This window comes from Toxorhynchites rutilus, chromosome 3 (assembly GCF_029784135.1).
Source record: "Toxorhynchites rutilus septentrionalis strain SRP chromosome 3, ASM2978413v1, whole genome shotgun sequence".
In the NCBI taxonomy this organism is placed as follows: domain Eukaryota; kingdom Metazoa; phylum Arthropoda; class Insecta; order Diptera; family Culicidae; genus Toxorhynchites; species Toxorhynchites rutilus.
This window is the reverse complement of record NC_073746.1, coordinates 153,879,567-153,893,860: the sequence shown is the minus strand read 5'-3', so window position 1 is coordinate 153,893,860 and position 14,294 is coordinate 153,879,567. Positions and strand designations below refer to the sequence as shown.

General features: G+C 38.4%; 1 protein-coding gene across 1 annotated transcript; it reads right to left on the bottom strand.

Moving 5' to 3' along the window:
* Positions 1-1,506: 1,506 nt before the first annotated feature.
* On the bottom strand, positions 1,507-12,500 carry LOC129780547 (titin-like). The gene is made up of 2 exons (XM_055788921.1): positions 12,365-12,500; positions 1,507-4,022 (listed from the first exon to the last, which is right to left on the bottom strand). Exons 1-2 carry the CDS (start codon positions 12,374-12,376, stop codon positions 2,100-2,102), a joined length of 1,935 nt encoding a protein of 644 aa, XP_055644896.1. The 5' UTR covers positions 12,377-12,500; the 3' UTR covers positions 1,507-2,099.
* Between the last annotated feature and the right edge of the window lie 1,794 nt (positions 12,501-14,294).

Below are 14,294 nucleotides of genomic sequence, written 5' to 3'. Positions count from 1 at the left end.
GCAGAACTTGTCAATATCTCAACTTTACTCAAAGTTATTGATATTTCTTCCCAAAAAAACATGCTCTTTTCATTTGTTTGTCATTCTTTCTGGGGCAAACATAAACAAAGTTTATTGGGGGCATTTGAAAGAGCATATTTCACTCTACATGATGTGAGATTTTCAAATCTATGTTATTTTTTGTGTTTGAGTAAATTCAAATTGAAATCATGAGTTTTTGGGTAAAAAACCATCAATAACTTTGAGTAGGATTAAGATATAGACAAGTTCTGCATTGCAAAATGTTGGTATCGATTGGTATCGTTGGTATCTAAAAGTAGTACGAAGACAATTTTGATGTAGAATTTGAAATAGGAATATTAAAGCAGAAAAAACGCGTTTTTTCATGGTCACCCTAATGCAACTTAGAAAAAAGCTTTGTTCTACAAAGTTGTTTAAAATAGCTGGGGCTACAACATTGTTGAACTATGTTTATATTTATCTGTAAAGATAAGAAAGTTAGATTTTTTATTTCATCGACAATTCTGGTCACCCTATTTTTGATAATATAAAAATGAGCGCTCTATCATATGTAACAACTTTGATTTATTCACAAAAAAATGGATGTAGGTGGATGAAAACATATCTCTTATGTTTATTCGAGGTAGGTACTAACAATAAAAAAACGTGTTCAGTAGACGGAAATGCTGTTAATTGTCTCACTGGTGGGAATTTTCTTGAGCTCTGCTTCAGGTGAAAAAGTGGGTTATATCTGTGATATAACCGCAAGGTATTAAAATTTTGAAAGATTGCTGAAAGTTTTCCTTATTGGTGTGTGAGTGGATGAGAATGATTATGGAATTGTTATTAACATTAAATTCAACTATTTCGAACTTGTTGGTGGCCCAGAAAAGAACCGTTGAGTTTGCGTGGCTTTGCAAAAGCAACTAATAAAGTTTGATACATAATTCTATTTTGTTCTCGTGAGAATAATAATGCAAGTGAGTTTTCATAACCATTTGGCATCGAAAAAAAATCGAGTTTCCAAATTTCCTTTACTCCCCCTTGGGAGATTTTCGAGGATCAAAAAATCAAAACTTTGAGCGCTTTGGGGCACCCCTAAATCATGTTCGATCGAGCTGAAACTTGGCACAGATCATTTTTTTGGGCCAATAAACAAAATGTACATGGTCGGTTTTTGAAATTTGACATGACCATTTTCGCTGCCACCCTAATGTACATGGTTTTGTAAAATTAGTTATCAAACAATTATTTTTTCCGTTTGACTGCAAACATTTATTCACAAATATACATGCTTTGTTATAAATAATAGTTTGGAATGGCTAACATTCGATTCATTTGACTCTTGTTATATGGTTCTGTTTTATCGTTAAATGATAATAACGCCAATAAAAGCTTCAAGATTCACGTGATTCATTCGTAGAGTTTTCTCGTTTTTTATTCCTTTCCATTTCTTCTAGTCAATAATACCACCACAAGGAACTGCTAGGTTAAAACAAACAGCCGTTTAATTGTTTTTCGATACTCGTGTGTATTTGCAATTATTAGCATCAATGTGCCTTACCACAAACAATTTCTTCAATAGAAGGAAATATATTTACAATATAAAAGAGCAATTGATATTAGATTTTCTGTTCCCATTGGAGCATTACTTCGCAGCCGCAGTCTGGTAAAAAGAGTTATGAGTTTTCTTTTTTTATTTCTGCAAAATTGCTAACATTAATCTTTCCAATAGGTACATGTTTTGCGGGGATGGTTATGCTGAGAAAAGAAAATCGTCTAAATGTCACGCTTATATTGATAATGAGCTTTGGTATCTTATTAATCATATTATAAAAGATTCATGCCGGCTTCCGGGTATTCATCATTTCATTAGAGCGGAAGAATCGACAGACTTCGTACAAAATTCAAACACTAAAATAATGTTAAAAATTCTATTTCACAAAAATAGATTCTTCTGTTTTCGGGAACTGCTACTTATGGATGCCTATAAATAATATTGATGGAGCGAATATCCACCGGACCTGGTAACCATGCAGCGGGATGTTTTGGTTCTACAGTCTTGTTAGGAACGTCCTATCGGTTCCGAGCGGAGCCCTTCATCTCGAGTTAGGCAGAGAAAACCCGGCCGGACTTTGATACTGGAATGGCGACAAATGAACCAGCTGGAACGAATGGGGTTGTGACTCCAGCTGCATAGTATTCTCTTGATTGGATGGAGCAGTCAGAGCGAACGCTTGAGGCATATCATGCTGCTGTACTTCGAAACCAAATTGGGCAGCTAGAGATGAAGGCGGGGTTACTATCACTTCCCGCTGGGTTGTACCAGCTCCGTAGTGGTCTACGTGTCTGTATTGATTGTCGCTGTTCGCGACCTGGCCTTGATAGTCGTTTTGCTGCATGAACGTCGCCGGTCCGTACCGTGGTTGTTGATTGTATTGCACTAGCTGTTGGTTAAAGTAGTTGGTACTTTCCTGACTATTGTATTGCTGCTGATCCTGATGTTGATTAGACTGCTGTTGGTGGGACTGCTGCTGTTGGTGAGATTGCTGTTGATGGGGTTGTTCTTGATGAGCTTGCTGTTGTATGTTGCTGTGAGCTTGTGAAGGTGGATGCGTAAAGATAGTTGTGTGGGAATAGTGAGCACCATGTTGATGATGCTGTGAGCTATCCGAGCTTACAGCAGAAGAAAAAGAACCCAATCCCGATTGATGACCGTGAGTATCTTCGGTTACTGGTGTCGCTTGTTGCTGGGCTTGTTCTTGTTGTTGTCTGGTCGACTCATTTTTCTTAGTCTTTTTCGGTTTAGTTTTCTTGTATGTTGTTTTGGTTGCTCTCCTATATCCTTCCTCTCCATTGGAGTATTCGTCACCGTAATGCTTCACTTCGTGGTGCTGAGATTCGTCTTGTTCCTGTTTTGCTCCATAAAATTCACCTTCTTTATCATATGAGAATGGATATGAAGAGGCTTTCACTGGTACTGGATATGGTACCCTTTTCTCGTATGGAACGTAAACTTTAACAGGCACTGGAACTTTCTTCTCAACCTCTACCTTCACTGGTACTGGGACTTTTCGTTCCACTTCGACGGGTACCTTTACCTCTACTGGATAGGGAACCTTTTTCTCAACTGGGTATGGTACTGGCTTAGGAACCTCATATGGGACCTTCACTTCATATGGTACAGGAACCTGTTTATATACAGGATAAGGCTTTGGCACATGAACCACCTTTTCAACTATCTTTTCCACTGGGTACGGCTTGTCAACGTGAACGATTTTCTCAACTGGATATGGAACTTTCACTTCAACAGGATATGGTTTTGCTATATGAATGGGTTTCTCGACAATCTTCTCCACCGGGTAGGGCTTTGGGACATGCACAATCTTCTCAACAATTTTTTCAACCGGGTAGGGCTTCGGAACATGAACGATCTTTTCAACAGGCACGTGGACAACCTTCTCCACAACCTTTTCCACTGGGTATGGTTTCGGGACGTGAACGATTTTCTCCACAGGAACCTGTACAACCTTCTCAACCGGGTAGGGTTCTTTCTTTACCACCGTTTTCACATGGTTATGATGGTGATGATGATGGTGGTGTTTGATTTTGATCTTCTCCTTCACGATGTTGTGCTCGGGAACTTCATAGACCTGACTTTCGCCAACAGCAGCGTCTGGGGCGTCCGATGTTGCCGAAGCGGCTAGATCCTCAGCTTTATCCGAGCGTGTGGTCAACTCCGGTGTCTTACGCGTTTGTGTTTCGGCTCCGTCACTATCCGCTTGTTTCTTGCTCGCTTTCTTACTTTTGCCGGATTTTCCGAGAAAAATGTGAATCTTCTTACCGGTGTGGCGTTTCTCTACCTTCCGTACGGTCGCCGGCCATTGCCGGTCCTCGGCCGGAGTCTGCTCGAGCTGTCCGTCGTCGCCAGTGTAATCGTCGTGATCCGTAATTGGTGGTTTGCTGTCGGATTCTGATGCTAGGGCTACGGTACACACCACGGCCAGGGATGCAGCTAGTATCTGCAGGGATGAGAAAGAATGGCGTTTAAGATATTTTTTCACAAGGCATGTCCGGATTTGGCGATAGTGTAGGTAGGAATTTTTAAGCGCCACAAATCGTTGGTATACATACAGAAATGAGGAATTAGGAATCACATATACGGAGTTCGAGAAATTACGTCTGGCTATGGAATCGATCAGTGAAGCACTTAACGTACTGTTAACGTGTTCACCCTTTCTTAACTATAAAATGCTGTCTTCATCTGTTGCCGTGAATGTAACGTTCATTTTAGTTCTTCAAAATCTTCTAAGTATATACTGATTTTGAAATTTATTTGGTAGGTGGACACTGGATTTGTTCCGGAAATTCTCCTTCTGGAATTACTCAAAGAATGAGAAAAACGAAAGATGCACAATTCATCACATCAGTAGCCGATCAAGGGAGCGTAGAGGAAAATCTGTAGATCTATGAAGCGACAGTAGTCCGAGATCGCCAAATCGGAATAAACTATAACGAAACTAAGTGCCTATTATTGTTTGTTTTTTAACACGTTAAGCACCGATTTTTTCCTGCTTGCTTTCCATTCGACCCGCATCAAGAGCGTTTGCACAATAGCAGTGTCGGTCCCAGTTGCCAAAGATATTTATTGTATAAATAGAAAATAGTCAGCAATTCGACTAGAAAGTAGTCACATTTTGTAAAACATCCGAAAACAAATAGTATATATTTTTGTTTTATTATTTTGTAACTGTCAGTCCCTGTCAGTCAGCACTTTCCTACCAAAAAGCTCAACGTCAGCCCCTAGGGACCGACGTGTTAATATAAAATGAATCGTAATGAAAATATGTTGTTACATGTTGTGAATATAACTAGTTTATACTGGCGCTGTGCGTTTTTTGCTAAGGGAAGAAACTTCTATTGGTTATGCTAATTGTTTGAACATTGATTGTTATGGACACTGTGTTGAATTGATATTTTATGTTGCTTCGTCTGCGGCAAGAAAATTGTTCTAGTGGGGAAAAGGATTTCCCAAGCAGTGTTGATAACTGTGGACTGTCGAAGTAAGTCAGTTATCCAACAAGTTGCATCCAAATAGGCACACTTTTCGAAGAGCTATGACTTTTCAAACATAAATTTTAATAATTTGCCAGTCTCATTCTTTTTGTCTTTCCTCTGCATATTCCGAAATTCAAGGAAATACATTCAGAGCAATTCCACACCAAACCAGCTCAAAAACACCAAATTTTGACGCGATCCTCTTCGATTTTATTGAAACTTGGTACATATGATGCAAGCTATCCAAAATCATAATTTTCATTGTCATATGACCAATTTAAATTTTTTAAAAGGATGTATTCAAAATCAATGATCTTGTCTGTCTGATTAAAATATGATGTTTGGAAAAGTTGTTGGAGAATGAACTATTTAGGAAAAATAACATTCTAAATTCACTGTTGAAAAATCTCACTCAAAAATTGGATTTAATATTATCAGCTGAAAAACAGTTAATATTGAAAGCTTTTATATCTTAAACCGGCCTCAGATTAGCCAAGAAGAGTAGTTTGAAACGGTAACTGGAAGGTCTCGTGCCACGAATGAACACGAATGTCACGAGCCAACGGAAATAGTCTGAGTGCATCGAATTGAAAAATTCAACTATTACCTGAAGGCGGGAAAAGTCAAACACACGACTAACGGGGTTGTCATATTTGCAGTGGCGGAATTAAATCTAGAGATTCGTCGCCAGTCTCGTAGAATGCAAAGACAATTCTGTCTCAAATTGTACCGATGACACTGTATAATGTCAGACAATATTACCAATGACACTACACGCATTAGCTCTCATCGATGAAGGGCTCGGATGGGATGGGCTCGAGCTGTGGTAGGCTGTAGTTTCGTAGTTTCTCTCCGTGGTTGACCTGAACCAGCGAAATTCTCATCGATGAAGGATCATCTTAATTAATTGAATCAGAGATAGCGGAGATACTCGACGGAGTGTTTGAACCTTTAAAAATGTGCTGGACGAAAGGGGTTAGTCGATCGACAGAAAAACTGCGTTCGAATATTTCAGGAGTTTGCCAAGTCGTTTCAAACTTAGTGCTCAAACTGTAACCACTGTAACTGAATCAGCACAAAAGTAATTGCCGATTGTTTTCATTACGAATATTTTTTTTATTGTATATAGAATGAAGATGGCTTAAACTCTCAAGTTTTGGAATATTTTACGAACAAATTTGTATCTTGCTATGTGTAGATGTAGTGGACGAAAATGTCGGGAAGAAATAAAAAATCGATTCCTTTCTTTTTTTTCCAAAGATTTTGTGGACCAATACAGTGTTTTGTCAACTAATACAATAGCAAGTCCAATTGGCCTTTCTATTTGCGGTGCGAACATCTATTGATCTATTGAACAGTTAATCAACAAAGATGAATGGGAAATGTTTCATTCAAACAAAAATATCTCTGTTGTAAAAGGTCCTACAGGAATGATATAGGAATCAAATGAAAGCCGGTAATCTTTTTTGAGAAAAATTATACATGAAGCTGATCATGGAACAGATAATGTATTAGATTTTTAACCTGCAGCTGATTCTCCCCATCTTCGACGCCTTCAAAGCCACATGTGATACTATCGACTGAAGGAGAATCATGGACGAGTACAGACAGCTTTTCCCGGAAGTTTTCCAGAATAATTTGATCAACAATGAACAGTGTGCGCTGCGAATCTTAAGACGCGTCCACATCACGCCGAGTGGCCTTGGCCGCTCGGTAATGCCGACTAAATGTGGACGTACCGCCCGGGCTTGCCGACGTGCCGAAAACCGACTCGAAACAAACCGAACCCAACCCGAAACAAGTGGGTCCTGTTCGTGAAAGTCGAACCAAAACAAAACGAAGTAAATTAGCGTTGACGACATTGTGCTTCGTGTGTTCGTGACGGCTTCGTGCATCCGATGAGGCTTCAGCTTCGTGCACCCGATGGGGCGTCCACATTACATAACGAACCGAATGTACCGCCTGTGGACAACTGATTGAGAACTAAAGATGGCCTACGAATTAGAAACTTATTGTAATTCATGTGAAATTGACGTCAATTTTGTAAGGGAGTAAGAGTTTTTCCATCTGGTTCTATAGTTATGAAACACTGGAATTTAATTTTTGTAATTGTTTCGCGCCTGAACACAACAATAAAGATCAAACGGCCAGTTTTTTGAATGAAAATAGTTATTATATCCTTCACTATATACTTCAATTCATCCGACTTCTTGCATATCTCTGGAAAATTCAGACAAAATGAGTGGTTCTATAGTTATGAAACGCAGCGTACAAACTGAGATAATGTTCCTGATCGAACTGTACGTTGTTCAAATTAGTTATATTGTTAATATAGTCTGATTAAAAAAAGTTATCCAAAAGTGTTCCGAACAATCTTGAAATGCAAAGTAAATAGTTCCGGACTTCCGCTTCGAAATAATTTTTTAATATTGTACGCCATGCTTCGAGCATAAAAAAAGAAGGTTAAATAAATTATCGTCCAAGAGTCATTTAAATCGTCATAGTTCGATCTCACTTGGATCTTCTCTACATGATCACCCGTCAAAATAAATCCAAAATAAATTCGGAGCGGTTCATAACGTTCCAATATACATTTGACAACACTTTCTAATGGAAGTCACCGCGTTTCTGCATTGGCAAAGGTTTCAACTCTAACGGAGTTTGAATTCCAGCAAACTTACTGTTTCGTAAAGGATTACAGCCTAGCTAAGAGTAGATGTCCTTACACAGCTGCCCGATTCTTTCAGGCATGTGTTTACGAGGTCTGTTCAAGAAGTATCACGACATTCGAATTCACGCAGGTTACGTATATTCGATTCTAGTTTTTTTTTTGCTACATCATGTTGGTACTCATGTCTTTCACTTATGCTGACCGGAAGCCAGAGCACGTCAACAACTGAAATCGGAAATAAGTAATCCGTGGGTATATAAAAATCATGGTACCTTTAGAACAGTTCTTGTAGATAGAGTGGTCCACTCTATCCCATTCCATTAAGCATTTCCATAGCCATAGCCGATTTTACTTCAGCATTACGAAGGGATTTCTCTAGAGATAGGCAATAGGCAAAAATCGAAGACGAACCAAACACGTGTAATAAAAGCAGTTGTCAAAAATTAACTGAACATTCAAAACAGCCGCACTTGTCAGCATAAGCGAGAGACATGAGCACCAACATAATGCCACAAAAAAAATCTAGAATCGAATACACCCAGGTTTTTTTAACGCGGTTTTTTTGCACGTTTTTTTACGAGGTTTTTTACGCGAATTTTCCAATCAACGCGGTTTTTATACGCGGATTTTCCAATTAACGCTCTTTTTTACGAGGAATTCTCCAATCAACGTGGGTACCGCGTTAAAAAGACCAGTGCAATGTGACATCTCCCCCTCAGCTCACATTTTTCTCTCATGTTCCCTCAGAGCATATTACGGTAATTAGTGCTTGTAACGGAGCTTAGCGCTTAGTGCCGCACATTATCATGATTCTTACGTGGATTTTAGGTGTTGGATAACGGGGAGCTCGCCGGGCGGTACAACGGGACGGGGTTTTTACGGGCAGCGATTCGTGAACCCTTGAATCCATCTTTCCATGTCTACTTAGCTCTGGGCGGTCCAACAGTGGTATTGCACATGCATCGGCAGAAGAGTGTACAAATTACTAGAGAATCTTCTAGCAACAGCAGATGACCTCATTCGTGAGAAAACCCGAACTATAGTTACCAGTAATCAACGAAATTGCAGGAAAAACTACAGGTTTTAGGAAGCGAGCATCACCTCACTTTTCACTTCCGTTATACATAAGGATAGTCCCATTTGATATCTATCATTAAGTGACATGGATTTTTTTACGCGGATTTTCCAATTAACGCGGTATTTTTTACGCGTTAAGTTCTACGGGTTACGTATCCCCCGCGTAAAAAAAAAACTGGGTGTATACGTAACCCGCTTAAATTCGAAAGTCGTGATACTTTTTGAACAGATCTCATATATGCATATGATGCACACTGCGCCATACCATGGTAAACATATTTTAGTGTGAACAAGTCTGATCTGAATCGCTATCAAGTAATATGAATTACGTATTAAGTGCTCACATCATTTTTCATGCTGTCCTCAGTGAAACCAACTGGAAATATTCAAAAAAAGACTCGAAAAATCTGGATGATTTTTTGTAAATTTGAGACAAGCAAAATGAATGTCATACCTTTTTGGGATAAAATGTTACCCCAAAAGAAGCATCCTGGCGTTCGTTTACAGTGATGTCAGTGAAATTGAAAATTAAAACGTTATAGAGTTTGATGGCAGAGTGTAATGTAAAACTTTATCGAAAAAAAACATTAAAAGTTGCTCGTTGTGTGAAATTGTACATACTGACAAATATTTATCGATCAACATTTCGATAGCAGCACCTACATAAACATTATCCAGACTGACATAATCTTCCTGATCGAACTGAATATCGATAACAGGGAGTTAAATTAAGGAGAGAACATCATACCATACTTCGGGGTTCTTATACTAGATAACGTCGAGATCTGGTGTCATCTCGTAAAAAAATTTTGGCCGAAAATCGACCTTTTGGGACTTAGCCTGAGAGGCAATGAAGGTATGGAAAAAAATAATCATCGAATTTAAAGAACCGACCATGTACATTTTGTTTGTTGGCCCAAAAAATGACCTGTGCAAAATTTCAGCTCAATCGGATATGATTTAGGGGTGCCTCAAAGCACTAAAAGTTTTGATTTTTTTTGGCCACTCAGTCCCAAAAGTCGATTTTCGGTGAATTTTTTTTTTTCGAGATTACACCAGATCTCAACGTTTCATGCTTTTTTAAGTCATTTGGCATCGAAAAAAAATTGGTTTTCTAAATTTCCTTTACTCCCCCCTTGGAAGATTTTCGAGGATAAAAAATCAAAACTTTGAGAGCTTTGAGGCACCCCTAAATCATGTCCGATTGAGCTGAAATTTTGCACAGGTCTTTTTTTTGGCCAATAAACAAAATTTACATGGTCGGTTCTTTAAATTCGATAATTATTTTTTTCCATACCTTCATTGTCTCTCAGGCCCAAAAGGTCGATTCTCAGCCAAAATTTTTTATCGAGATGATACCAGATCTCGACGTTTTATGCATTTTTAAATCATTTGGCATCGAAAAAAAAAATTGGATTTTCCAATTTTCCTTGGAAGAGGGGGGAGCCTTGGAAGATTTTCGAGGATCGAAAAATCAAAACTTTGAACGCTTTGAGGCACCCCTAAATCATGTCCAATTGAGTTAAATAAACTAAAAACGATAAAGGTTTCATTACATTTTCGCAGCAAATAACATCCAAGTGTAACAATCGATGTACAAGAATTTTAGAAGTAAGAACGTGTAAGCATCTTTTTTTTTTTTATTAAACTGTCATTATTATTAAAAAGTGTTTTATTTCTTGAAGAATACATATTAAATTGTTTGTAAAGCAAGAAGTTGCAAGAATGATCCGTGAGACATGACAAATGAATTAGCAGGTTCACTACATATGTTTAAAATCTCCGTTCATGTGCATCAGTTGAAACATGGTTACGTAAATCGTTACGACTTGTGCGTTTCATCTATGCATCGATTTTTTTTTTAAAGCAAGTCGTAGCGGGTGATAAAAACGGACCATTTGAAACAATCCGACTGACCCGGTCTTCACCTGAAAAAAAATTATTATCTGGTTCAGGTGGTATTGGAGAGAAATTCTGTATTGTGAGCTTCTACCAAGCAACCAGTCAATACATTCCCACAAATACTGCTCGCAACTGGACAAATTAGCTTCCATAATTAGTTAATGTATAGAATTGTTAGGCTACCTGAATGATTTCAGAACTTCCTGAATTGATTTCAAAACAACACTGTGCATATAAAATTCAAAAAATAATACTTTTGTTTACTCAAAAATGGGTACGAACTTTCTGGACAACCCAATATGAGCTATCTTGATTTTCCCTGATTTTTTTTTCATCCTCCCTGATTTTTCAAAAAAATAGTTGGCAACCGTCGTCCTGACTGTAAGATAAGGTATTGTGATAGCGCATCGATCGAAAGGATTTCGCTTTGCCCCTGAAGGGACAGATAGCTGACATCGGGCACTATGAGGTCTATGCATTCATAGACAGGTTGATCAGCTTTATGGTTCTGGGATTTGCTTCCACGATATCTTAACAGAGCTCAGAAACGAGTTGTTGGGGCTAGTGAACTCAGTCTGTTGAGCTTTCTTCAGAGGGAGAATTCGACTAGATAGCTATCCAAGAGCAGATCCTTCGATGTACCGCGGCCAACCCTATTTCATGGATTCCATGTGGAATCCATAACATAGATATAAATCGATCATTGTCTGTGGGACTCAAAGTATCATAGACTTTGAGGATGTCCCGAGATTTGTTACAATATTCCGATCTGAAAAAGGAACTGTTCCGAAGATGCCTTTGGTCATCTTTTAGCTCCGCGTTTCCGTTAGACACTTCATTCAGTCAGGATCAGAATGTGTGAGTATGCAAGTACTTGCACTCCCGTGGGCAGGTGATAGCTCCTAGTCAAGATTTTACGAAGCTATTGCTTATCTTACTGTGTTAGAATTTCAAAACCATTTACGTTTTAGAATTTGGTTCATGGATTCTGATGGCACGTTTTGCTGTCAAAACTTCTTAGCTATGACTACAAAACTGGTTTTTGAGTAACTGCAGGATGTCCATTTCATGCTTCTAACTTGAATCTGTACTTATGTTGAGTTTTTTTCTGGATGATCCACGTAGGTGCACTTTTCAATAACAAATCATATTTTATTATTGTTATCGTTATGAACTTTTTGCTATCGTTACGTTCAGTTCTCATGAATGAACATCAATTTAGTTATATTAATTTTGCATCTTATTTCAGGTTAATAATAAATTAAAACCTTAATTTTTTATATTTATAGCCACTTTTGTATGCTCGCACTGCTAATGTCCGTTTGATCTGTGTATAACATTTCTCACAACTTGGAATTCTGATAACTTCTACCAGTTCCATCACATTACAGGCATGATTATTTGGAGTTCGTTTTACAGTAACAGTAATATTTTTCCATTCGGCACTGCAAAATCTCACAGAGTTCAATATATCCTTCGTCAACACAGTTCTGCTTTTCAGAATGGAAAGTGAACGTCCTTTAGTGGCTGAACTTTCAATTTCATGTCACTTGTGGGTTGCCGTCGAGCACGTAGCACATCAGAATGGTCATACACCAACTCATTGTTTACACTCTAAGTCAATTTTTCACGATCAACACAAAATCATCCGCTTACCGTAAACTTCATTGCGATACACCTATAGATGGTCTGGAGGAAGAAAGTTTACTGTTTGCGATTTCCCAACGCCCATATCTATTTATATAGTAATTAAATAATCAACACCGTGGGCGCCCAAGGAAGGGGCCTGCTCTACGAGCCTCTCGATTGCGGTGTTTGTGCCTTCGGCACATTAGTGTTCGTTAGATTGATGAGCCTTCGAAGAAAATTGAGGGGTAAAAGGTTTTAATTTTTGCACTAATTAAGCTCCGACGCCTCACGGTATACTTTCGCTTTTCTTCCACCTGTGTAGCGCTAGTTTTCCGGCTGAGCCACGCGAGGAAATGAAATGGAAACATGCGGATAACAGCGCAAGCATTGGCAAGCAGACATCAGCAGGAACCTTATCGTGATGATTTTGTTTTCACTAGCATAAACAAACGGCCCAAAGCAGCTGAAAAAAGTGGTGCGTTTTCGATTATGCTGTCGTTCCACCCACGCTAACACGGGAGTGGAAGGAAGGGCCCATGACTTCAGCTGCATTCGATTAGGCAAAAGCCTAGGTCCGTCATTATATGAAGGTAAGCCGGCGTGGTGCAGCTACAACGGAATCGTATTTTCCCCGACTGTTATCGTAATCAGATACCGCTAGGGGTGTTACTTGATGCATCGGGGTAGATTAAAATTTTACGCAATCAAATGATCGTTGCCCCCCTTTTCTCTAAGATTTGTTTTCAGAATTGTTTGCAAATAGCCTAATGCCGTTTAGATTGAATGAATCAAGAAACGGGATCCTCCAATTCGGACGTATGAAAGTAAGGAATAAGATCTGTATTCGCATTGATCTGGATGTTGTCAAATAATTAATGATGGCTAACTAACTAATCTAATGAACTATAATGTGATGTAATTACATAAAAACAAAACAACCCAATTCAACCATTTATATTTCATTTCGATCATACATATCGTAGAAATAAAATATGTATGTTACTTCAGTTTATTCTTTTTCTTTGATTACTTTGCGCAAACGAGTTGGGTAGAGAAAGTTTTTTCATCTGAGAATAAAATGTCACATTCTCCGAAAAAAAAAAGGGTAGAAATATATATAAAAAAAAGATATAAAACACAAATGAAAAATGATGACATTTATTCTGGGACACACTGTCCACAGTAGACCAATTGAATTTGGGGACAGTTAGTGAAGTTTCACATAAGTAATTTCAATATTTTTTAAATGTTATAATTCAAAGATGACCCATTCAGCTTCAATACACTTTCTACATAGATATGATTGCTAGCTTATTTTGAGAAATGGCGTCCAATGCATCGGTTGAAGCCGTTTGGATGATCACCACGCTGTCAAGAAGTTTCCTTTTTATTTTATTTTGAGAAAGAGGCAGATGACTACGGCGGAAGACACAGACTCGCTTTAGGGCAAAAAATTCACACAATTAGTGCCTTATCCTTTAACAAAATAAAATTTCCAACTCTAGTCCAACTCAGTCCATAACAAAATAAGAATCACATGTTTTCTGATAAATACATGAAAATGGTATGAGGTATAAAAATGTAAAAGCCCACAATCAATTGCAAAAGTACAACATATAGGGTAAGTGATCTTGGTTTGTCCTAAAGGGTGTGTCACATCAAATTGCATCACGGAAAAAATGCAGTAGAAATTTAATTTTTAGGAATTATATCTTCAGCTTTCGCTTAGAATCAGATAAGAGTGTATAGATCATGTTGGCAATGCTTCACTGTCAATTTTTCGTAAATTTGGAAAAATGTCGTCGAACGAAAAAGAGCGTCGTGAATTAATCCTGTGCACTCATTTCGAGAATCCGGAGTTGTCACATCGGGACATCGGTAAGATGCTGGGAATCGTCCAATTCACGGTCAGCAGAGTACTAAAACGATACTTCGGGAACCTAACCATCGACCGGAA